The 25,895-nt window shown below is 36.4% G+C and overlaps 2 protein-coding genes across 2 annotated transcripts; one reads left to right on the top strand and one right to left on the bottom strand.

The window, feature by feature from the left end:
• Positions 1-144: 144 nt before the first annotated feature.
• LOC117339326 (DNA polymerase nu-like) lies at positions 145-21,204 on the top strand. Its single transcript, XM_033900858.1, has 22 exons — positions 145-324; positions 1,047-1,678; positions 1,904-1,947; positions 3,954-4,063; positions 4,303-4,512; positions 5,623-5,667; positions 6,708-6,829; positions 7,683-7,789; positions 8,748-8,851; positions 9,146-9,361; positions 9,925-10,008; positions 10,612-10,767; positions 11,164-11,347; positions 13,355-13,435; positions 14,226-14,346; positions 16,003-16,085; positions 16,382-16,453; positions 16,875-16,934; positions 17,817-17,927; positions 18,098-18,176; positions 18,988-19,055; positions 19,900-21,204. Exons 2-22 carry the CDS (start codon positions 1,158-1,160, stop codon positions 20,034-20,036), a joined length of 2,715 nt encoding a protein of 904 aa, XP_033756749.1. The 5' UTR covers positions 145-324; positions 1,047-1,157; the 3' UTR covers positions 20,037-21,204.
• On the bottom strand, positions 20,557-25,895 carry LOC117339328 (E3 ubiquitin-protein ligase TM129-like). The gene is made up of 4 exons (XM_033900860.1): positions 25,552-25,895; positions 22,601-23,075; positions 21,807-21,966; positions 20,557-21,519 (listed from the first exon to the last, which is right to left on the bottom strand). The coding sequence occupies exons 1-4, from the start codon at positions 25,760-25,762 to the stop codon at positions 21,265-21,267; spliced, it is 1,101 nt and encodes a 366-aa protein (XP_033756751.1). The 5' UTR covers positions 25,763-25,895; the 3' UTR covers positions 20,557-21,264.

The following is a 25,895-nucleotide window of genomic DNA, read 5'->3' as shown; positions in this document are numbered from 1 at the left end:
TAGTCATGTGATAGTATATATATACAAATGTAATTTCTTACCCCAAGTACCTGTGAAAAAAATAAAACAAAAAATATGGTGTTTAAAATGTTGAAATCTACAGTAGGCCTTGGTCTTTCAAATGGTGACATCTTTTTTTTGTTTAAGACAGAGGCGGACAAACAACCACTGCTATGTGTCCAGTTTGGAGGCCGGGTACAGCCCCTCCTCAGATGGGGCGCTTCTGTCACCTGTCAGCTGATGCCCAAACTGTGATGGCCGGCATATACAGACAATACAGTGAACAGAGGAAGCAACTTGCTGCTCAAACCAAAGATCACCCAGGTAATCATAGGTAAACAAAAAAAGTACCCAGGTAATCATAGTTATACTAAAAAGTTTGCCCTATTATTACAACCCATACCAAAGAGCACCCAGGTATCTACAGACAAAAAAGCACCCAGATATTCATAATCATATAGGTAGACAAAAAAAGTTAGGCCTTTTATTACAACCCATACCCAAGAGCACCCATGTAATCATAGGTAGACCGAAAAATGTAGGCTTATCATTACTATCATTACTCAAAAGCACACACACGGAGGGGGAGTTAGGTCTTTTCTTCTGCACTTTTGCAGTTTCATCAATAAGATTATAATTAAAAATATCCAAAATGAAGCCCTTTCCACAAAAGGCAATTTTAAATCAACACTTGTGTTTATATTCATTAATCAAAGTTATATAGTCCTAGAATGCATAACAGTATAATTTATTGTCTTTAGGCTTTTAATTTGTGAATAACAGTAATGGCACTAGAATGACATTTCCAGGTCTTTAATGTTGTTACAAAAAATGGCTGCTTTTAATGTTGCCTTGTTTATTTTCCAGCAGTGAAAAAAAGGGTAACTTATTGAGATGTCAGGAAAAAATTGGTACCTTTCATAAAAAGTGCTTGCTTCCTCTAATGAAAATTATGTTATTCATCAACATGATATCTTATTTGTATCGCCCAACTACATTTCTAGCAGATGTACATATATATTACTCACAAAAGGGCTTATTTTTAGGGACCTATTACCAACAGATGTATGAGAAGAGATTTGGAGCACCCCCTGATGTGAACACCAGTTCTTCACAGAGTATACCAGTACATTCACCATCAACCTTAGAGAAGAGAGATGCTGACCTTGACCCCTTGTCTAACCAGTTGGAAAGGACCCTCTTCGAAAACTCAAATACACATTCTGTTATGGGAAACATCTGTGAATCTTCCATTGGAAAGTAGACAGTCGTCAACCACATTGGCTCCAGCATCATCCAGAAATTCTGATTTGATAGAAATTGATAAAGAAAAAGCGCAATATAGTACATTTCCATACACAGCTTTTGAGGCTTCTGATACAGAAATTCTGTTACAACAAGAAAAATGTCATTCACAAAGATCTGAAAAAGGTACCGTCAAAGGAACACCTTCGTTGGGGAGTAAACCCAATACAATTTGTTCTACAAATACAGAAACGAGAAATGTGGTACGTCATGCAGGATTATCAAATAGTACTCTAGGGATTCCCACTCTAAAATCTCCCTCTTCTTGTTGTACAAGAGACACAAGGCAGGATGAAAAGTCAAGGGAGACAAACACAGCTTCAGTCAAAGAAACATCTATTTCAGCCAGACTGAAACAGCATATGATAATGAGGTATAAATATCAAACTTATATATTTAGATTATTTGAGATCAATAAATAATCCGCTGAAGAGATTCAGTTTAAGTGATAATGTTTTACATTTCCCAGGAATTATCTGCATTTGAAGGTTATAAAAGATTAATCTATAATACCGTGAAATTTCAAAAGAAATTCTACATATGATTATAATGTTTTTTTTATTTGGTTTTTTTTTCATCATTTTTATTACAATTTTAGGAAAGATATGCAGATGAAACAAAATAAAAAAGAACATACTAAAAGTAAGTGCTTGATTTTAAGTATAAGTTTTTAGCCCACCATCATCAGATGGTGGGCTATTCAAATCGCCCTGCGTCCGTGGTCCGTCCGTCCGTCCGTCCCTCCGTCCTCCGTCCCTCCGTCCGTAAACAATTCTTGTTATCGCTATTTCTGAGAAAGCGCTGAAGGGATCTTTCTCAAATTTCATATGTAGGTTCCCCTTGGTGCTTGGTTATGCATATTGCGATTTGAGACCAATCGGAAAACAACATGGCCGACAGGCAGCCATCTTGGATTTTGACAATTGAAGTTTGTTATCACTATTTCTGAGAAAGTACTAAATGGATCTTTCTCAAATTTCATATGTAGGTTCTCCTTGGTGCCTAGTTATGCATATTGCGTTTTGAGACCAATCGGAAAACAACATGGCCGACAGGCAGCCATCTTGGATTTTGACAATTGAAGTTTGTTATCGCTATTTCTGAGAAAGTACTGAATGGATCTTTCTCAAATTTCATATGAAGGTTTCCCTTGGTGCCTAGTTATGCATATTGCATTTTGAGACCAATCGGATAACAACATGGCCGACAGGCAGCCATCTTGGATTTTGACAATTGAAGTTTGTTATCGCTATTTCTGAGAAAGTACTGAATGGATCTTTCTCAAATTTCATATGAAGGTTTCCCTTGGTGCCTAGTTATGCATATTGCATTTTGAGACCAATCGGATAACAACATGGCCGACAGGCAGCCATCTTGGATTTTGACAATTGAAGTTTGTTATCGCTATTTCTGAGAAAGTACTGAAGGGATCTTTCTCAAATTTTTATATGTAGGTTTCCCTTGGTGCCTAGTTATGCATATTGCGTTTTGAGACCAATCAGAAAACAACATGGCTGACAGGCAGCCATCTTGGATTTTGACAATTGAAGTTTGTTATCACTATTTCTGAGAAAGTACTGAATGGATCTTTCTCAAATTTCATATGTAAGTTTCCCTTGGTGCCTAGTTATGCATATTGCGTTTTGAGACCAATCTGAAAACAACATGGCCGACAGGCAGCCATCTTGGATTTTGACAATTGAAGTTTGTTATCACTATTTCTGAGAGAGTATTTAAGGGATCTTTCTCAAATTTCATATGTAAGTTTCCCTTGGTGCCTTGTTATGCATATTGCATTTTTAGACCAATCTGAAAATAACATGGCCGACAGGCAGCCATCTTGGATTTTGACAATTGAAGTTTGTTATCGCTATTTCTGAGAAAGTACTGAAGGGATCTTTCTCAAATTTCATATGGAGGTTCCCCTTGATGCCTAGTTATGCTTATTGCATTTTGAGATCAATTGGAAAACAATATGGCCGACAGACCGCCATCTTGGATTTTGACAATTGAAGTTTGTTATCTCTATTTCTTAAAGTACTGAATGGATCTTTCTCAAATTTCATAAGTAGGTTCCCCTTGGTCCCTTGTATTGCATTTTTGGACCAGTCTGTCCTGAAAACAACCTGGCAAACAAACAGCCATAATCGTTAAATCTCAAATTTCTTATATAGCTAGGATTCCCTTGTTTGAAAAGTACTGGAGGGATGTCTCAATTTGCACAGATTAGTAAAATGAAGGGAAAAGTAGAGAAAAGATCAATCTGACATGGAACCTATGAAGATCATTCAATGGTGGGCGCCAAGATCCCTCTGGGATCTCTTGTTAAGTATGCCTGAGAATGCTGGGAATGTAGTTTTATTGCCACAGTACAGTTGTTTTAATTAATTGTAAGCATTACGGTACTTCTTTATTAATTTATTTATTTTTGAGGTGCCTTCACCAAAGTGTTAAGTTATTAATTATCAAACATTGTGTTTCAATAATGTCTTATCTAAAGCAAATTGATAATTACTGAAAAAAATATTGCATACTGATTTCAGATTTTAATTTGAAATTGATGCCTTCACTAGTAACTTATCATCATAATTGTATATTCATATTAAATATGGAATTCACACATGATTTACATTTCCCCCTGATTTTAGGGCTTGTTAACCCTTCAGAGCGATCCACCATCAGTTGTCCTGATACTAACAGGATATCTTCACATTTCACGACTCCTTACAAAAAACAGAAGCAGGATGTGACTGAGATGGTAAAATTTCAGTTAATATTAATTTATTTTATGTAAAATTACCTGTACCTAAATACTGAAAACTTGCAGTTCTATTTTGATATAATCATATAGCTATGAGTATTTTGATATGTAATTGTTAATTTTTTGAAGTTTTAACATGCTTTTTAAGTGTGATGAAACAGATTTCTTGATAAACCCAACAAACAAACAAAGCAAATAAACAAAGCAAACAAACAAAGCTCTGTACTATTTTGAAGGAAGCACCTAAGTCTGTAATGAAGACTACAGAATCACACGAGAAGCTGCCATTCAGTAGGCAGCACACAGCCAGTGTGGTGACAACAATGAGTGACCAAGATCTAGGGGATGTCCTCCAAACTTTACACTCTGCTCCAGAAGTGCTGATTTCTCTAGTTTATCAAAATGGTTCTACACAGCTGAGGGATATCTATACTGCTTCAAGTAAGGTAAGGAGTCCAGTTAATGAACAAAACTTTAGTGAGGACATCCAAGGCCCTTTTTTCTGTTGTGGTCTCCATTTTATCTTTCAGTAAACCATTGCTGTTTATAGATAAATGTACTTAGTTTGAATTTCTTCTAGCCCTTACACCAGATGACAGATGGATATATTCTGATGAACATATGATATATCTGTCAGAATATTGTGTGGTGTTCAGGCCAGAATAACTTTAATATATTGACAATATCATAGGCAGAGATTAAAACAAACAGTAGCCCAGCAGCCGTTGGCTGCCTGGAATTCCAGTCGGACTGTCACAATGTCCAGACTAGCAGCCCTGTGGGCTGCCAACATTTTCAGTCAAATGTATAATGTCCAGCTTAAGTTTTCTTCATTCAGTTCAATAATATTATTTTAAACTTTTTTTTAAACTTTTTTTTATCAAACCCTTTGGAGTAAGGTCTAATATTTCTATGCTCAGAATGAACTAGAATTCAGGAAACTGCATCTAGAATTCAATTTTTTCCTCAGTGTCTGGGTTGGGAGCTGGAGGGACATGCTCAAATCCCCCAAGATGGGCCTAACTTTTGGTGGTCGAGACTGCCTCATTTCAAAACCTGGCAGGCCATCGATCTGTCAAGGCAATTAAGTTAGTGTCAACCCCTGATAGGGATCAAAGTACTTCAAGAAACATCAGTGTCAATCTGAATTGGAACTTGTTAGGACTTGATTGGTTATGGATGCTTTGTGTATCAGGGCATTCCAGGAGACTAAAACTAAACTGCACCAATCACATTGATAAGAAGATGTCAGATCTCTGTTTTCTTTATAATTTCCTCCACTCTTTTATAGTTGTGTCTTTGTAGAGTCTTCCCACTCACAGAAACGTTATTTAGCCTGTTGTTAGAAAAATATGACTGGTTGGGCTGTGATCCTGCTTCATCCAAGCTGTGACACTTCAGTGGGACAGCACTTAAAAAAGCCATTCAGTATAGCCCAAGCATATATAGTTGTCAACCTAAAACTATATATGTGCATTTTCCAGCTTAGTGCTTGTAAATTCCTATAAGTAGCAGCTTGTTTTATGACAGTGTTCTTAATGTCTAACTTTTTACAGAGGAAGTCAGCAGGAAATTTCAGACAGAAACAATGGACATCTGAGGTAAATACAGTAGATATACAAAACCTTTCAAAGTTCTTAACTATTGCCTTGATAGCATTATATTTGTTTGTTTGTTTTTGTTTGACGTCCTATTAATAGTCAGGGTCATTTAAGGACGTGCCAGGTTTTGGAGGTGAAGGAAAGCTGGAGTACCCGTAGAAAAACCACCGGCCTACGGTCCATACCTGGCAACTGCCTCACGAAGATTTCGAGCTTGCAACCCAGAGGTGGAGTTCTATAGTGATAAAATGTCAGGACACCTTAACCACTCGGCCACCGCGGCCCCCTAGGCCCCCTAATTATATTGTTATAATGATGTCCATTACATTATATGGTTTTCATTTATTTCTTTATTGAAAATCTAGTCATGCTTCCAACTATAACAAATTTGAAATGATGGTTATTGATAAAAACTTCTGAATCACTTTTGAAATCAACCATTGATCAATGTGGTTTTAATCATAAACTGTTGAATTTAGATTCTAATTCTTGGGAATTTCATATGACATTGAAATTTTTGTAAAGGCTTAGCTTGTTTCTCATTTCATTTTATTTTTCTTTGTGTTTAATGATATAATAAATTGCTTTTGTTGTATTTAAAAGCATATTTGATTGTATAACAAGTTCTGAATGTATATATAATCAATTGTATAAGGAATTTTGGTCATGTGATATTTATTGTGCAAAGGAGTTCTGATTTTATATATAATCAATTGTTTAAGGAATTTTAATAGTATTTGATAAATTTGAGCAGACAAAGGTGGAGGAATTGTTTGGTTGATCAAATAAAAGCAGTAGAATCTTGGTGTTGCAATTGAATTTTCGACAAATTAACATCAGTATCTATAAAGTGATTACACACATCAGGGGTAGAATTGTATTGAAGGAAGGAGTAATGTAGTAGAGATGGACTAGGTTGATCACGACCATTTAATGTGTCTACCTTTTTGTCTTGGTCTAAATCTCAGTCAGGATTGGTTATATTTTCCCTTCCTATTAAAACTAAATGTAATGTAATTATAAGTTATGGTTTTAAACAGGTCCAGGCTGTAGCGGTGTGTGGTTGTGAGGGTGGTACTGGGCCTTCTCAGGAAGACAAAGTTTGGCTGTTTCCATTACCAGACCAGGATCACAGCAATGACTCACATGATACAATAATCAGGTTATGTATTTGAAGAAAATATTAAAATCTACATAGTTCATTTACTCAAGTAATAACAAGTTTAATAGAAACTGTATCTAATGTACATATGTACACTTTATTTTATGATCTTACAACAATTGCAAAAACAAGTTACATCAACTTATATTAATCACGCTTGTTGGCCCGGATAGAAGCGTGTGAGGGGTCTTTCTGTGGGAGGAAACAGAGTATCTGGAAAAATCCATGTGATCGGGCAAGTGACCCCCATACCTTGTCACGTCCTATCAGGGAATCTAACCCCAGTCACCAGTAGGTGATAGGCATTAGTGTGTTACCAATGTGCCACTCAACCTAATATCTAATGGCTAGATCGAGTGCTCCCATATTTGATGTTTGGTATCTAGCTCTTACTTCAAATTAAAGTTCAACTGAGCTCTTACTTCAAATTAAAGTTCAACCGCAATGTTGAAAAGAACCTTTATTGTTCCCCAAATTTGGTGAATAATTGCTGATGTACCTCATCAAACAGGTAGAATTCTCTGTAATTGGTCTTTCATTATACCCTGTATGTTTGACAGAAGAAAGTATGGTGTAGCATTCATTATCTGTCAATCTGTTAGAATTTTATAGGCTTAACTTTTCAAAAGGTTGATTTTAATTAAACTCTTAGTTTAGCTACATCATGATCCAAAGGTGTACATTAAAATTCAAATGGTACTTTTCATAAATGCATGGTAATTTGATTGGTCAGTTATTGAGATCGGAGGTGTGATGATCCAGAGATGCTTATAAAAATTTCACTTTATTTACAGTCTGATTACAATGCACCTGTGCTTTTATATGAATATCTTACTTTTTGTCTTCATTCTAGAGAATTCTGGAAAGACTTGATATCAAACCAACACAGAAAGATTTGCTGTGATGCCAAGATGTTATTAATTATATTGATGAGAGATTTCGGTGTCAAAGAAGCTAAAGGTACTTCTGAAATTGCATATTCTATAATAAATGAAATTACAATCAATATAACACCAATGAGAGCTATCTGATGGTGGGCTATGATTTTCTTCTGTTCTCCTGACTTATACACCTGTATTAGATATTGGCATTCTAAATGGCTGTCACAGTGGCCATCTTGAAAATGTTCTTACAACTAAGTTCTTCTAAACACAAAGCTGTATCAAAGTCAATTCCCAGATGGTCCTTCCTGAAATTCAGACCTGTGTAACATTTAATATGATGGCCATGTTAAAAGTCCTGTTATTGCTACTACATTATTATATACAATACATTATTATGTACATACTACCCTGAATGGTAATCCGAAGGTTTCTCATGTTTTATCTGCCTTTTAAAAATCTGATATGTGCTGACTAACCTGTATTGCCCTATATCAGATATCTAAAATGCTGATGAAACATCAGAAACCTTCAGTTTACCTGAATGGATGATGGCAGAGAGATTGTTGATGAACAGTGCCAGGGATTGTACATGTCCTACCATAGAATCTGGGTCCCTTAAAAGGACCCATTCCCCTAAAGAAAATTTGGTGAAAATTCCTAATTTGCCACTGAAAATTCATGAAATAAAGGTCAATTTTTCAAGATTAAAAATATATATAATGCTTGATGTGAAAAGAACTTTTGAATAAATAACAGAAGTAAAATACGAAATCTTCTATAAAGAAGAGCATGAATTTGTTTGAATTTTTCTTTCCTGTTTTCCTTATTTCACATTTTGTCGCGTAAGAAAATCCAAATTAAATGTACCCTGGACCCAGGTGAAAACTTGTAGGAAAATCCCTGAGTGCATTGCTCATAGTCGTTTCTTACTCTGAAGTCATTTTTACCCTTCTAACGAGTTTCTTCCATCATTCCATTTTGTTAGATATTTTATTATTATGTTTGTAGATGACGTCATTTTCAATACATTACAGATGTTGCTGTATTTGATCCTGTTGTGGCAGCATGGTTGTTGGATCCTGACTGTGAAAATGTGACATTTCAAAAAAGTTTGTCACTCGTTTGTCTCTCTTGGAAGGTACCTATTAACATAAACAGTCGTCCTGAATTTCATGACACAGGACAAATTGTATAGAAAGGGAATTGAGAAAAGTTACAATAATTCAATTTAAAGATGGATTAGTAAAGAAATTGTACTCATTGTTCTTAGAATTGAGATTTATGTTTGTTCAAATATGTTTCCAAAATTTTAAACCATTTTCTAAAAAATAATAAATCATTGTAAGGAATAATCATTTATCTAAGATACAGTATAAAATAATGTCTCTTTTGAATGTGAGACGATTAGAATACTTTGTCAGATCTTTGACAGGAGCATGTGTTAAGCAGTGCTATAGAGGTTTTAAAAGAGGACATGTGCCTACTGTCGGAGCTGATGAAGCGACTGTACCAGAAGTTGGTAGCCCGAGATATGTGGGATCTCTACTGCTGTGTGGAAATGAAGTTACTCCCTCTCCTGGCAGCCATGGAGCTCCGACCACTCCGAGTAGACGCTGACACCATGCTCAGATTCTCGGACATCCTCAAGGTCTGTCTTAGTTGATAACTATCTTCATTATCTCTTGTTTCCACAAACAAATTGGCTAATGTCTAAATTCCTTATCCAAATGCTTCCCTGGTCAGCAAAATTAACTCATAAAGCCTCTGTGTCTCTTTGTCAGACAAATGAGACAAAAGAGGACATGTGCCTACTGCCTACTGCTGGGTTATAACTTCCCCAAAAAACTATAGATTTCCTCTCCCTCCATCTTGTACATATGTACATCCATATGTAATGCCAAAGATTGTCAGCTATCCAGCGGCTTCATTCCCTGAGGGATTTTGGATCAAACTTCACACAATGATGAAGGACTATATATCTCCAGACAAGTTTAAGTTTCAGAGGTTTTGGGTCAAGGTCACCATTGCTATTTTTAGCGGGGGCTTTAGCAATACCCAATATGCTTGTTGAGTCTTTATTAAGTACTAATATTGTCAAGGTAACTATTTTTGGAAGACAGTGAAGTTGTCACAGTACATTATATATACTTAACACCTTCACATATGTGGTGAAATTTGAAATGTGATTCTTAATATTTTGCTGACCACCAGAGAAAGCTGCAGAAGTTGGAGCAGAATGCCCACAAGGCTGCCGGTCATCCGTTCCTTATCAACAGTCCAGCACAGCTACGGCAGGTAACAGACTAGTATAGGCTTTGGCTTGGTTTGGTTTATTTTGTTTAATGTCCTATTAACAGCCAGGGTCATTTAAGGACATGCCAGGTTTTGGAGATGGAGGAAAGCCGGAGGACCCGGAGAAAAATGGTCAGTACCTGGCAACTGCCCGAAGTAGTTTTCGAGCTCACAACCCAGGGTTGGAGGGCTAGTGATAAAGTGTCGGACGCCTTAACTACTCAGCCATCGCGACCCCCTGGTGTAGGCACCTGTCCCTAATATATCACCTATTCTCTGTATGGTAGAGGGGATAAAGCAGTCTGATATTCTCTATTTCAACCACAACATAGCTATTATAGGCAGTTAGCCTTTAATCCATACAGGTTCAATGGAATCTATTCATTATGATATCCGCATATCTATATCCAGAGTACTGATGGAGTGATTGTCGTATCATTCATGATTACACTTGATCTTTTCATAATCATATATCATATTAATTTGTTTTGCAAAGCATCATTAGATAATTCCAAAAGTTATACATGTAACAATATTTTGAAATCAAAGTCATAATGATTTGATATAGGTTAGATTTTTTCTTTTTCTTTTTCTTTTTTTGTTCAGGTGTTATTTGAGGAACTAAAACTTGACAAGAAGTTACCTGGAAATAGGAAGCTGGCTAAGACAAACATCGGACACCAGATATCTACATCGGAGGCCGTACTGAATCAGTTAGTGGGAACACATCACCTACCAACCATTATACTGGAGTACAGACAGGTAGAGTCGAGGTGTTACGTGTAGATACCCTATTGATGGTAGGACTATAAAACTATACTTATTCATTTTGCAATAAGCACAGAGGGTCAACAGAAACAACCGTTTACCTCCGCTCTCACAACAAGGGAGTGGATTTATTGAAGAACAATACATTTATATTTGTTAGTAATTAATTGAACAGCAACAGATATAGGTTGAATTTCTACAAGACATGGGCTGTTGGTTGGATAGATATTTGTTACAGTGTAATTACATGTATAAATGTCTTTCTGAACAGTAGAAGATATTGCCAGTATTGTATCATTGATCTGGCTGCACTTTGTATGGTGTACATGTATCTTAAATACCAAATTAAATTGAATATATGAAACTTTTGTAAATAACCAATGTTAACAGGTACAGAAGCTAAAGTCTACCTATGTAGATGGGATGATGTCGTGTGTTCAGGAGGGGTATATCTATACCCACTGGGACCAAACATCAGCTGCCACAGGCCGACTCTCTTCTTATCAGCCCAATATACAGGCCATCCCCAAAACCTCTACTGTGATATCTGACTATACCGACAACTACATTGTAGGTAGGTTACCAACCAGCATACAGGCCACCCCTAAAACCTCTACTACAGTGCAACTTCCGAAAACCGAACCTTCTAAAAACCGAACACCCCTGAATACCGAACGAATTGACATTGTACGGAATTGGTCCTTCTTTATTAATATTATAGTATTAAAAAACTTCCAAATACCGATCCCTCTGAATTCCGAACACCGGACTGATTTTGTGTCTGGTTCCTGTTAAAATATACCAAAAATTACTTCTAAAAACCGGCCTTACCTGAGCGATTATGACACGAGGTCAGGCCAGTCAACCGTGAAACAACATCTGTGACGGGTATTGTGTGAAGCCTTATTGTCTCGGGACCTACGTAGGTGATTTGTACAGGTATCCAATATATATCCCAAGGGGGCATTATGACGGATGGCGTAGTGTATAATCAACACCACAATTATGAAACAATGACACTTCATTGAAGCGCGTCGGTTCGTTTATCTTCTCAATGCAAGTAGAGCTAGAAGCCTGAGTTTCGCATTTAATTTAAATGAGGCCCAAAGGGGGTTGTTTTCGTAAATGAAGCCTGTGATGTTTTTTTTAGACAACAGCGATGTGAGAAATACGACCAGTATCATCTGATCAATTGTAATTGATATTGAAAAAAACATCTTCACACCCTTTAATATTAGTCGATATGTAAAATATTCCGTATTGGACTATCGGCCCCATCCACATGACGGAAGCTTCACCGGATGTAACAAAATGTAGGTCGATCGTAAAGTGTAGTTGTACATGTGAAAATACTGTTTAAAACTATAGTTATAGTCATTTGCCTTTCTTATATATTCTGCAATATATACATTGATTAACTTTCATAATATGCATATTATTCAGACAAACCAAATGTTGTCTACGTGTGTATGTGCCGGTTTGTAATCGGGTGCATTCTAATAAAACATCGTCCGACCAATTATATCCGGAATTCGACCGGTCATTTTTCGATCACCTTCTCCAAACCGAACCCTCTGTAAACCGAACAAATAGTCATGTCCCATGCATGTTCGGTTTATAGAGGTTCCACTGTATAATATCTGACTATACCGACAACTACATTGTAGGTAGGTTACCAACCAGCATACAGGCCATCTTCAAAACCTCTACTATAATATCTGACTATACCGACAACTACATTGTAGGTAGGTTTTCAACATCTCAGGGGCCAGACATTAGCTATAACAGACTGACTCTCTTTCTACTAACCGAGCATACAGGCCATCCAAAACCTCTACTGTAATATCTGACTACCAACAACTATATTGTACATGTAGGTAGGTTTTCAACATCTCGGGAACCAGACATCAGCTACAACAGGCCGACTCTCTTTCTACCAATGAACCGCGAGCATACAGGCCACCCCTAAAACCTCTACTGTAATATCTGACTATACTGACAACCACTTAGTACATTGTGGGTAGCTATATAGGCTTTTTACTTTTCTGTGAGCGACCAGCCGCCACAAGTCAACTTTATTCCTATCACCTATGTTTGTGTGTATCTCTTTAACTTCTACTTCAGTAAGGGATCCAGTTGGACAACACTGATAAGGTAAAATAGCAAGTCAAACATTATACACTGAGGACTACATTCTGGTGGCCTTTTCTTCATGTCAGTTCGGTTGATTTAATAAAACCCCTCAGAGTTGGAGAACTATGATCTAGCTGCATCGATTTGTCTTGCAACTAACCATCCTATATATATTTTGTAAATAATAGTAGTACATTATTTGTAGTACTTTTGGTAAATATTAGCAAGGAATTTTCAATTGAGGGTAGAATTTTTATTTTCGGTGGAGAACATGACCTTATTTTAGTATGTAGCACTTGGTTGTTTTCTCAAAAAATATATATATGTGCATACAGGTAATTATAAAAAACTAGGTAAAAAAGCTATACAATCTAATTTATTTTCACAGGTACAACACATTACAACAATATAGATTCTTTTTCAACACATTTGTGGTTAATTATTTCAGGAAAGGAGAGTGGTGACACAGTAGAAATATTTGCAAGGGATTCCTTCATCAGCCATGATGGATGGTCCTTCCTTGCAGCAGGTCAGTACATACAAAGCCCAAGAAAATAAAAAGATAAAAAAAATTGTGAAAAGCATGTTGATTATCCATATTAATCCTATATTCAACCCCACCATCTTGCGGACATAACCAAGTTACATTAATTGTAGTTATACCCCCGCAACGAAGTTAGGGGGGTATACTGGAATCCGGTTGTCTGTCCCTCCGTCCGTCCGGACAACTCCTCCTAAACTAAATGGCCAATTTCAATGAAACTTCACACAAATATAGCGGACCATGTGTAGATGTGCATGCCCCCCCTTTTTTTTTTTTAATTATGGTTGCTATGGCAACTGGTCACTATAAACAGGTTTTCTGATAGGAACCATAACTTTAAGATTGTCCGGAAAACTCCTCCTAAACCGAAGGGCCGATTTCAATGAAACTCAGAACACATTAATATAGAGGACCATGTGTAGATGTGCATGCCACTTTATTTTTCACAAAATTATGGTTGCTATGGTAACTGGTCACTATAAACAGGTTTTCCGATAAGAACCATAACTTTAAGTTTGTCCGGACAACTCCTAAACTAAATGGCCAATTTCAATGAAACTTCACACACATATAGAGGACCATGTGTAGATGTGCATGCCACTTTTGTTTTTTTTAAAATTATGGTTGCTATGGCAACTAGTCACTATATTACTGGGTTATCTTAGTTAGCCTCTAATTAACAGTTCCAATTCACCATTGACTCATGCAGATTGCGGGGGTATTAGTCAGCCATCCTGGCGACAGTTCTAGTTATAATTGTAGTTTCTTTTTACAGATTTTCAGCAGATTGAGTTGCGACTTTTAGCCCACTTAGCTGATGACCCCACTTTGTTGAAGATCTTTACTGATTCTGAATCTGGAAGTAAAGATATCTTTGTAGAGCTTACATCACAATGGTAAGTATATCAGAATGCAAGTGTGAGTAACATAATACTTTTGTAATGTATGTATTATTTTTCTAGTATCTTGAAATTACTCTTCTTAATATACATTCATTAGAAATACTGAAAATCGTAATGTTTTAAAATTCCCGACAATATTAAACTTGAAAATTTTGACAAAAATTGTTAAATCCAAAAGTACTGAGATGTGGAATTATTTCCCCTGAATATATCAGGTAGTGTTAATTAAGCTTGATAGCCTTGTTATGACAGTGTTTTGACGGTAATATAAAATTATCTCCCCTTTGTACATGTATGTCAGGCAGCATATTAAAGCAGCTCTGTTACAATGGTGCTGTGGGGTGAATTATCTCCCTTTGTATATCAGGTTTGGTAAGGCTGCCCTTCTTGTGACAAAAGTGTGACAGCGATATAGAATTATCTTCCCTTTGTATATCAGGTTGTGTATATAAGCGTGTTTTCCTTGTAACCATAGTGTTGTGACAGCGATATAGAATTATCTCCCCTTGTATAGCAGGTTGTGTAAGCCGGATCCTTGTGACCATGGTGTTGTGACAGTGATATAAAATTATCTCCCCTTGTATTTCAGGTTATGTAATCCTGTTATCCTTGTGACAGTAATATAGAATTGTCTCCCCTTTGTACATCAGGTTTTGTATATAAGCCTGTTATCCTTGTGACGATGGTGTTATGACAGTAATATAGAATTGTCTCCCCTTTGTACATCAGGTTTTGTATATAAGCCTGTTATCCTTGTGACGATGGTGTTATGACAGTAATATAGAATTGTCTCCCCTTTGGACATCAGGTTGTGTATATAAGCGTGTTATCCTTGTGACGATGGTGTTATGACAGTAATATAGAATTATCTCCCCTTTGTACAGCAGGTTGTGTATATAAGCCTGTTATCCTTGTGACGATGGTGTTATGACAGTAATATAGAATTATCTCCCCTTTGTACATCAGGTTGTGTATATAATCCTGTTATCCTTGTAACCATGGTGTTGTGACAGTTATATATAATTATCTCCCCTTTTTACATTAGGTTGTGTAAGCCTGTTGTCCTTGTGACCATGGTATTGTGACAGCGATATAGAATTGTCTCCCCTTTGTACATCAGGTTGTGTATATAAGCCTGTTATCCTTGTGACGACATATATTGTGAGAGTGATATAGAATTATCTATTATTTGTATATGAGGTTGTGCAACTTCTGTTGCCTTGTGATGATGATGTTGTGAAAGTGTTATAGAATTATCTCCCCTTTGTACATCAGGTTGTGTAAGCCTGTTGTCCTTGTGACAACGGTGTTGTGACAGCGATATAGAATTATCTCCCCTTTGTACATCAGGTTGTGTAATCCTGTTGTCCTTGTGACGATGGTGTTGTGACAGCAACATAGAATTATCTCCCCTTTTTAAATTAGGTTGTGTAAGCCTGTTGGCCTTGTGATGCTGGTGTTGTAACAGTGATATAGAATTATCTCCCCTTTTTACATTAGGTTGTGTAAGCCTGTCGGCCTTGTGATGCTGGTGTTGTAACGGTGATATAGAATTATCTCCCCTTTTTACATTAGGTGGTGTAAGCCTGTTGGCCTTGTGATGCTGGTGTTGTAACAGTGATATAGAATTATCTCCCCTTTTTACATTAGGTTGTGTAAGCCTGTCAGCCTTGTAACAACACAGGAGAGAGAACAGACAAAGCGAGTGGTCTATTCTGTCATGTATGGGGCAGGTAAACAATTCTGAGTACTATACATATCTGTAATATTTGAGATTGACCTCAGACGATGCTGTAATTATGACACAGGTATGCTAGTATGGTAAAATAAAAATTCACACACAGATATAAAGGCTTTTCGATACCTACTTTGAGAAAAGGAAAAATTTTGGTTTAATACTGAACTCTTTGAAATATATTTATCCTAATGTACAGAAACACAGCGAGGCCTTTTCAAGGTTTTATCCTGTAGTGGATGTGAATTATTTTATGTCTCATAATTAGTAACGTACAAATATTTGTGTCTTCAGGGAAGGAGAGACTTGCAGAATACCTCAAGATATCTCCTCATGATGCTAAAGCTATAATAGACAGCTTTCTGGGTAAGCTTTGACTTGCATTCATTTAATATATATGCTGATATTTATGCATACAGTGTAACAGCAGTCAAATGATAAACATATCTCTTTGTCTATATCTATTAAATTGATTTGTATATAAATTTATGTAAGGGGGCCGCGGTGGCCGAGTGGTTAAGGTGTCCCGACACTTTATCACTAGCCCTCAACCTCTGGATTGCGAGTTTGAAACCTATGTTGGGCAGTTGCCAGGTACTGACCTAATTTTTCCCTTGGTACTCCGGCTTTCTTCCACCTCCAAAACCTGGCACCTCCTTAAATGACCCTGGCTGTTAATAGGATGTTAAATAAAATAAACCAAATATAAATGTATGTAAAGTGAACGAATTTTCATCCTACAAAAAAGATATCAGAAGGAAATGATTCAATAGTTTCACTGTTTTAGTCAAGTTCCCAGCTGTCAACCAGTTTTCCAGGAAATGTATAGAGTTCTGTCAGAAAAATGGTAAGTATGCTGTATACAATAATGCTGTTTTTATGGCTGCTCTCCTGCTTTGTTGTCTTATTTTCAAAGTAATTCAATATCTTCATATGAAGATTGTGACAAAATAAATAATCTGATTTTTAACTCTGTTACTTGGTCAAAATAACTACACAAGTGAGTTCAGTCATATTTATCCTCAAATAAACCCCCTCCCTATTTAAATATTCAAGTTCTTAGAGGGCTATATTTGAACCACTTTTGCTTAATATTTTAAAATTGACAATTCTGCAAAAATGAAGACGGGGTAGATAGGGGCTGCATCATTTGGTATCAATCTTTTTCATTCTACAACTTCTTTTGAATGACTAATGGTTTTCAGAAAATCATTTGGACACAGTAGGATGAAGGGTTATAAAATTTGCTCAAATGAATGTCTTTGGTCAGCTTTCAAGGTCGCAAAGACCAAACTTCCCCTCATTATATGACACATCTGTCAAACCAATGGACTGACACTTTCATTATTGCTGTTTTGAAATTGAAGCAGATGACTTTAGACAGAGGCACGTTCTATATTAAATGAGTGGGGTTATATATACAACGGGCGGGGTTATCCCACAGCATTATACACTGGCGACAGCATACTGTAGTGGTATATTTGATTTATAAAATGTCAGGTGACCTGTTTTCCTCCAGTGAAAACATTTCTAATGGAAGTGAGGTATAATGTTTAAAATCATAGTGTCATTATGGGGAATAATTAATCAAATTTTGATAACCAAAAGGCTTATACTAAGTACCAAAATGTTAAATGTCAAATCAACCCAGTATTCAGTATCATATAAGGAATTTTTTTTTTGTAGAAATCCGTGAAATGTGTTCATTTCCTAACTTTCATCATTGCAGGGTTCACGACCACCATTTTCAAAAGGCGGAGATTAATACCAAACATCAAGTCTCCATCCCCAGTTCTACGAGCCCAGGCTGAGAGACAGGCAGTCAACTTCTGTGTTCAAGGTTAAACATTTAATTTACACCTAATAATTTACCCTAATACAAAATGTACCTCTGATATACTGCTTTATCATTTTATTATAGCCGACTTGGTAATTAATTAGGACTTTTTTCTTCAGTTTATTGCACTAAATATGAATTAATTATGATAAACATTTATGACTTTTAATCAGGTTCAGCTGCTGACTTATGTAAAGCAGCTATGATACAAGTGGAGCACACACTACAGAGCCACACCCATCTAAAAGCCAGGTAACATTTTATTACTACTCAGTCCTGGTTTTTCTCCAGGTACTCCAGCTTTTCCCCCACCTCCAAAACCTTGCACATCCTTAAATGACCCTGGCTGTTAATATGACATTAAACAAAACAAGGATGGATAGTATTGCAACAGCAATACAAAGTCCCCTGCCTGAACCAGGAGTGCAACTATTTATTTCCCATTTTTTAAACTATGTGTTATACTGATCACGTATACCAAGTTTCGTTAAAATTGGAGTAGTACTTTAGGATTGTCCGGACACGCCTCAACCAATGAGAAGTCGGCGGCCATTTTGAAAATTGGTTTTTCGAAAAAAAAAATGTGGGATGCACAACTACATGTTATACTGATCATGTATACCAAGTTTCATTAAAATCGGAGTAGTACTTTAGAAGGAGTTGTCCGGACAACTATTGCGTGACAGACAGACAGACAGACGGACAGACAGACAGACAGACAGACAGACAGACAGACAGACAGACAGACAGACAGACAGACAGACAGACGGACGGAGGGTAAACCTATAGTCCCCCCGTTTTTCAAACGGCAGGGGACTAATAAACCAAACCAAACCAAAAAATTAACATTCACCTAGTTTCCCTAGCATTTAAACACTTCAAAAGTTTCACAGTTTTTATATTTTTCATCTAAATTTTATAACACAAAATAACTCCATAATACACTTGATGTTAAAAGAATATGTAATTATCACTATTGCTATTTCTAATGAATTGATTTTAGACAAATTTGACATAGTTAAATGTGTAATTTTTTGTTAAATGTGTATTCTTTTTGCATTAGACTGGTTGTCCAAATTCATGATGAACTCCTGCTGGAGGTATCGGATGAAGATCTGAACACCATCAAAAGTAAGTGTTTCATATTAATACAAAGCAGATTCTGTAGCCATACAACTTACCTGTATTTTACATAATACAATAAGAATATTTCTATATATAAGTGTCAGGGTACTTTTGGTATGTGACCTAAGTTATAGCTGTAAAGCCAAAAGATGAGTTGAGCAGGACATCCATTCAGTGTATAACAGTAATCAGCAATAAGTGTAATACTATTCAATATGTATGGATGATGAAGTACTTGTTCAAGAAGAAATCAATTTTAGTCCATTATCGTCAGATGGTGGATATTCAAATAACCATTTGTTCCTGGTCTGTCATCACTCTGTCCGTCTGTCAGTAACAATACTTGTTATTGCTATTTCTTAAGAAGTACCACAAGAATCTCCCTCAACTTTCATATGAAGGATGCCCTTAGTCGGTAAGTTTTGCATAACAAGATGGCTGACAGGCAGTCATCTTGGATTGTGACAGTTGAAACAGGGATGAGATTCGTGCCTTCCAAAGGCAAAGGAAAGTACATAAGAAAAGGAGGATAAATACTAACCCTACCTGCAAAAACATCAATTTTGGACTTTTCAGACCAAATCCAAAGGTTTTTGTTTTTGCGAAACCGAGTCAAAAAAGATGAAATCCTCTGAAAAGTTGAAGAATCTCATCTCTGTTGAAATTGTCGCTATTACTCAGAAAGTTTTTCATGGATCTTTCTCAGATTTCTTGTGGAGTTTCCCAATGTTTTCAAAGAATTAAAAGGAAGAAGAGTATTAAAAGATCAGTCTTACTCATAATCAAACAAAAGTAATTTGATATGTATGCCAATATCCCTCTGGGAACTCATTTATTGATATTTTTGCAGGTCTGGTACAATCTGTGATGGAAGATGAAGCGACTCTCTGTGGTAAAATGGTGTCACTCAAAGTTCCTGTCAAGGTTTCCTTGAGTGCTGGAAAAACATGGGGACATCTGTCTCCACTTGATTCCAGGCCACTATAATGAAACATTTGGATATACAACTCTTTAGTACAGTCATTGAGAACTGGTGGTTTGACTGATGGAACATTGCTGACACAGAAAGAAGACTCACAGCGATTTTTAAAGGGAAAAGGAGACCCAATAATTAGCTCTTACAGAGAAAGGGGAGAAACAGGGGCCATTTAGTTTATCGGAAACTCAGACAATTTCATAAAAAAAGGAGACAGGAATCTTGAGAAACATTAAGTGAAATATGTTACTACAGAAATTGCAGTTAAGGGGAAAAAAGATTGGAAAAATTCTGAGAAGAAAATTGGTATTGACACAATCAAAGACTTAATTTGGTGGAAAATATTAATCTGATATTAAAAGAACAATTCTGATAGAAACGAAAGTGATTTCGAAGCAATTCAATCAAGATTAAATATGAATACATCATTTTTGTCCATATATAGTAATATTGACAAGCATCTATCTCAGTTTTCATATCGAGCTGAGTAAAACAGCAGTTTGATATTAATATCAAGAGGATACAAACACATTTATGTTACAGCAAAACTATTTATTAAAACCAAATAAATACTTCAAATTCCAATAAAATATTATTTTAAATGCATATCTTGTTAGTTAAAAATGAAGACACAGTCTGCCTAGTACATAAAACGACTGTTGAATATGGTAAAATCACCCATGATTTTCTCCACTCATTTAAAGCCTTCTCTTTAAATACATGTTATTTTGTCAATAGTAATGTAGATATCAATGTTCATAATGCAATTTCAAAATCTTTTTAGATGAAAAGTCTTCCCCTTTCATTTTGTCGACATTAAAACTACAAGTTTAGGTACCAAACTCATATTACTGATTAAAGAAATTCAAAGCATTAATTAACTTAACGACATGATAAATCTTATGTTATTTGGTCCATATCTGTTTCGGAAGTGTTCACATTTAGTCAAAATGTCATCATATTCAACAACAACAGCTCAAAATCTCCAAAACTTACTATGTGTAAGTGATATTGTTATTGACAACTTAATAAAATCTAAATAAAATTTGATGTTCAATTTAACCCTGTATGAACTCTATACAGCATTAAATTGAACATCAAATTTTCATTAGAATGGATTTTTAAGGAGTATTATTAATTCTTAACCAATTATGAAACTAAAGCATGATGATGTTAAAATCTTTTCATCAAAATGGAGGATGAAACCGGAAATGTTTGCGTATGGAATGTAACATCATTTCATGTGCTCACAATCCTACAAACATCTAGGACACAGAATGTAGCTCGACATGTCGGACAGGGCGACTTGCTGCCCATCCAGGTCTCTGGGTGTTGTTGGTCCTGTCGACTGGCGAACCACTTCCCGAGGCACTCGAGGCACCACATCGGGCGGCAGAAACACTGGACACAGTCTCCCTGTGTAGGATTGTCACAAAGTTTTACTAGTTTTACATCGGCTTGCTTCTGCATACACCCAATGCAGGTTTCTATCTCCTGAAATTACAACAGAGATGATCATTCCAGTCGATCCCCATTCATCCAATAAAGATCTCATGTTCAAGCAAGACACATAAAATACTGATAATAAGAAACTGTAATTTTAACTTAAACTCAACAAAATGAAAGAAAAATGTGAACAAAAATACATTTGCATGGAACCCTTGAAAAGGTACACACAGAATAAGACCAGGTGTTCAGGAAGAGTAAGCATGCATCTTCTACTTCATGGACAACATCACCATACAACTCTAGGGAAACCCTAGATTAAACTATTATCTTACCAATGTAGGAGGTGGATGGAAGTCTACATTGTCTGTGATCTGTTGTTTAAAGGCATCCAGGAACTTGTCACTTAGAGATTGCTGTATAACAACATCCCTTGCATTCCGCACTGGGGCCTGTAACTTGTCCTTCAAATCACGGTACTCAAGGGAGTTTAACCTGCATCAGAAGCAGAATCTTTAAACATAAATGACAGGTGTATAATATGGATGACAGGGCTTTTTTTTTCACTTATTTTAAACTCTTTATGGGAAGAAAACTTAGGAACTGGAAGGAAATATTCAGGAGAAAAATGCAAATTTGGGGAATTTTGCTTAAATATGAAAGAAATTTGATTGGGAATGGGACCCATCATTGGCCACAAAAAAAACCCTCAGGGATAGTAAGGTTAAATTCTATGAATAAATATTGGCGACCTGATCCAGCATATATTCATCAATCACTAAATGTTCATCATGTGATTCTCTACAAAAGGGAGATAATTAATTGGTGAAAATTAAAAACTAAACAAAACCTACAACAGTTGAATAAGTTTCAATTCACAGAATTCTGATGCAGAAGATGAGAGCATAATTAAGTATACATGAAGTCTATTCATCAATTCTGATATTTGAATGAATGCGAGAGATTTTCAAGTAACACAGAGGAATTTTATTTTGGGAAATGACGGCCATAGGGATAGTGATTTTGATATAAAAGCAAATTTTTGTTTTGTTTTAAAAAAATAAATGAGAAAAAATATGAATTATCAATAACGATTCTGAAGTGATTGGAGATAAATCAACATGCTTACCTTATGGTGAAAGGCTTAACTTTTGGATTTACACTTGATACAGAAAAGTTTATGAATTGTACAGAAGACATATTTTCATATGAAAGTGAATGTTCTTCTGAATTTGAAATTGTCAGATGGATGTCATTTTGATGAGCAATATTAAGGAAGTAAGCTCCAGTTTTTATCACCCAAGAGTCTGTAACTATGACTCGTTGACCGTGGGGTCCTGTTGTGAATTTATCAAAACGACGGAACTCAATATTTATAGACGATGCCACTGTTCTCCACGATTCTCCACTTCTCTGTAAGTGACCAAGCTGTTTTGATATCGGATGATTATTCCATTTCTGTAGGGACCAGTTAAATGCCACCAATGACACCAGCAGAATAACACTAATACTGAGACCAAGATACATCCTCCAAAAGAATGATAAACTCCAAAGGTTGAACAGGTCTTTTTCTGGGGAAAATAATCCTGATCCAACATAGTAGCCTGGAAGTGGAAGTCATTAACAAGTATTAAATAAGATTTTAACAAGAAATATCTTTAAAACAGATAAACGACATAGTTTTAATACTGGTGGTTGTAATCTAAAACTGCTGGTGAAATAAATTGATGAACTAATGTGTTAACAAGATTTTTTAAATGTTGCAGTAATGTAATTAGATACAATTTTGTAAATAAAAATACCAGTTTCATAAGCATTTCTTGCAACTTTCAGGAACATTGAAGCATCTACTTGACTTAAATCATATGGATAAGTTTGACTGTTTTCATGTACGAAATAATGATCGATGGACCTAATGATTTTATGATGTTTTTGAACAAGCCTTGACAGACTTTCAAGTCCAGTATTAATATCAGCAGGTCTATGGAATTAATGCCTTAAATAAAACAATTTAAAAGTGATGAATTGGTTTGTCTGCATTAATAAACAACCCCTTGCACAATTAATTATATATATACTGAAACGAAAAAGAAACGCAACTTCAAATTGTAGGTTTAATAAAATAATACTTGTGAGCATTATGTTTAAATTTCATATGTAATAGTTAATATTGAATATTGATGTAACATCCTTTAAATGTTTAGAGATTTTTAAGAACAGGTCACTTTGCTAGAAGGTCATGATTGGTAGTACCCTACGTGAATCCAAGTTGAAATGGCAGCAGTTTTGAAACCGTGCCCTAATATCGTGTGTGTCCTCCTCGAACAGTTATCACATCTCTAATTCTTTGTTGCATTGAGTTCATCAGGGCATTGACTTTCCGTATTGGAATGTTATTCCATTCTTGGACGAGTGCATTTGCTAACTGAGGGAGTGTATTTGGGGGGTTACGGCGATTTCGAATTCTTCTGTCTAATTCATCCCACAAATGCTCGATTGGGGACAGGTCGGGGCTATATGGAGGCCAATCTATAGGAACAATGTTCTGTGTCGCAAGAAAGTCTCTACAGACTCTTGCAACGTCTGGTCTCGCGTTATCTTGCTGAAAGGTTAGATGATGCTGCCTAACAAACGGCACAACATGGGGCCTAAGGATCTCATCCCGATAGCGTACGGCCGTTAAATTCCCATTGACTATCACCAAAGGCGTCTTCAAACCATGGGAGATTCCCGCCCAAACCATAACTGATCCACCCCCAAATCGGTCGTGTTCCAAAACACAGGCGTCAGCAAAACGTTCGCCTCGACGCCGGTACACACGTTGACGGCCATCTGCTCGAAATAACGTGAATCGAGATTCATCGGTGAAGAGCATAGACCTCCAACGTCTCATAGGAAAACGTCTGGGCATATGTGCCGTTGCCCATTGCATACGACGTGCTCGACGTTGCGGTGTTAGTGGTAAACCAACGTACTGTCGCCTTGCACGCAAATTAGCCTCACGCAGTCTGTTGATCACTGTTTGGGGATGAATTCGACGGTTATGATTACCAATCGTATTCCTTGCCGTTTCAGCGGCCGTTAATCTCCTGTTACGCAGGTGTGCCAACCTAAGAACCCGGTCTTGACGTCGCGACGTTACGCGTGGACGTCCTGATCTCGGCTGGTCATCGACTCTTCCTGTTGCGTTAAGACGTGAAACTAATCGACTAATAGTCGATTTGTGAACTCTGAATTGTCGAGCGACGTGAAGTTGCGTGTTCCCTGCCAGAAGCATCGCTATAGCACGTCCTCTATCAACCTTTGATAACCGTGGCATAATTGTAAAAGGAATTATTGTTTGCAAAAGTATTGGCGATGATGTGGCTCAATGTTAGTGATGAATTGATACTGGTTTGAATGAAAAAAGAACGCATATGTTTGTACAGGCACGGTTTTTGATGTTTTTACCGCGCCGGAAGTGCATAGGTCTCTAGTCACACTTGGGTGATTTTGAAGATTGGTATGGGTGTTAGGCAGGGTGCATGTTTATTTCCGCGATTTTTATACAGATATGTATATTTAATACAAAATTAATCACAATTTTCCATGTTGCGTTTCTTTTTCGTTTCAGTATATATATGTAATTAGCTTCCTGATTAGTTTAATCCCCAAAATTGTAATCAACAAAATCCTACAACACTTTGTAAATCATTAATGTAATATATTGTTTAAAATTAATTCATGATTACCAACTTTAAGGATTTTTTTTATATTTGAAAGTTGAAACCTGTCATATTTAAAGATATGATAGATTAGTTAACTGTTCTATTTCTAACTCAAAATCAATATTTTTTGGGCAAAATGACGGTGTGGGCATCTTCTACACCATCAAAGACACGTACACCTACCATATAAGTCTAGGGTATCCTAACAATTCCATGTTCTCAAAATGAGAACGGGGAAATGGAGTGCTATAGTGGAGGAAAATGTACCTACATGTACGTACAGTTAGTACATGTGTACATTATGTATATTTATAATTCTGAATATATATTTTCATTGTCTTTGTAGTAAAAACAGAAATTGTAAATATCTTACCCAGAGGAAGGAATGAGTGGACCACTACTGTAAACGTGGTTCGTTTGATGTGATAATATATAAAATGCATGTCTTCACTACCGAGGTAATTTGACAGCACATTTTGGATAGTGATTCCTGCGGACACAAATTCGGTTGGAGGAGACATCAAACAGAATGAGAAAAACACATAAAATATGGTGAAGAGAACGTCAACTGTCGCCTGTGTCATGGCTTTTCCTTTTCGTGCTCGTTTCTGATAGGCCTACAAGTATTTAGTTGTTTTTATCACATAACTACGTGTTCGTCATAACTTTCGTGTCACTTTTCCAACTGGTGATGCTTCTTATGAAACGCTTCATGGC

The sequence above is a fragment of the Pecten maximus genome, chromosome 12 (genome assembly GCF_902652985.1).
Source record: "Pecten maximus chromosome 12, xPecMax1.1, whole genome shotgun sequence".
Taxonomy (NCBI): Eukaryota; Metazoa; Mollusca; class Bivalvia; order Pectinida; family Pectinidae; genus Pecten; species Pecten maximus.
The sequence above is the reverse complement of the archived record's forward strand: the minus strand, read 5'-3'. Positions and strand labels throughout refer to the sequence as shown.

What these genes read in the sequence shown, in the direction of transcription:
- LOC117339326 (XM_033900858.1), top strand. Translation starts at nt 1,158, where the DNA reads ATGCTGACCTTGACCCCTTGTCTAACCAGTTGGAAAGGACCCTCTTCG. An exon ending in TAAAAAAGAACATACTAAAA is followed by an intron (nt 1,948 to 3,953) that starts GTAAGTGCTTGA and finishes CCCTGATTTTAG; the next exon opens with GGCTTGTTAACCCTTCAGAG. An exon ending in TTATACTGGAGTACAGACAG is followed by an intron (nt 10,768 to 11,163) that starts GTAGAGTCGAGG and finishes CAATGTTAACAG; the next exon opens with GTACAGAAGCTAAAGTCTAC.
- LOC117339328 (XM_033900860.1), bottom strand. Translation starts at nt 25,762, where the DNA reads ATGACACAGGCGACAGTTGACGTTCTCTTCACCATATTTTATGTGTTT. An exon ending in CCACTCATTCCTTCCTCTGG is followed by an intron (nt 23,076 to 25,551) that starts GTAAGATATTTA and finishes TTCCACTTCCAG; the next exon opens with GCTACTATGTTGGATCAGGA. An exon ending in GTTAAGCCTTTCACCATAAG is followed by an intron (nt 21,967 to 22,600) that starts GTAAGCATGTTG and finishes CTTCTGATGCAG; the next exon opens with GTTAAACTCCCTTGAGTACC.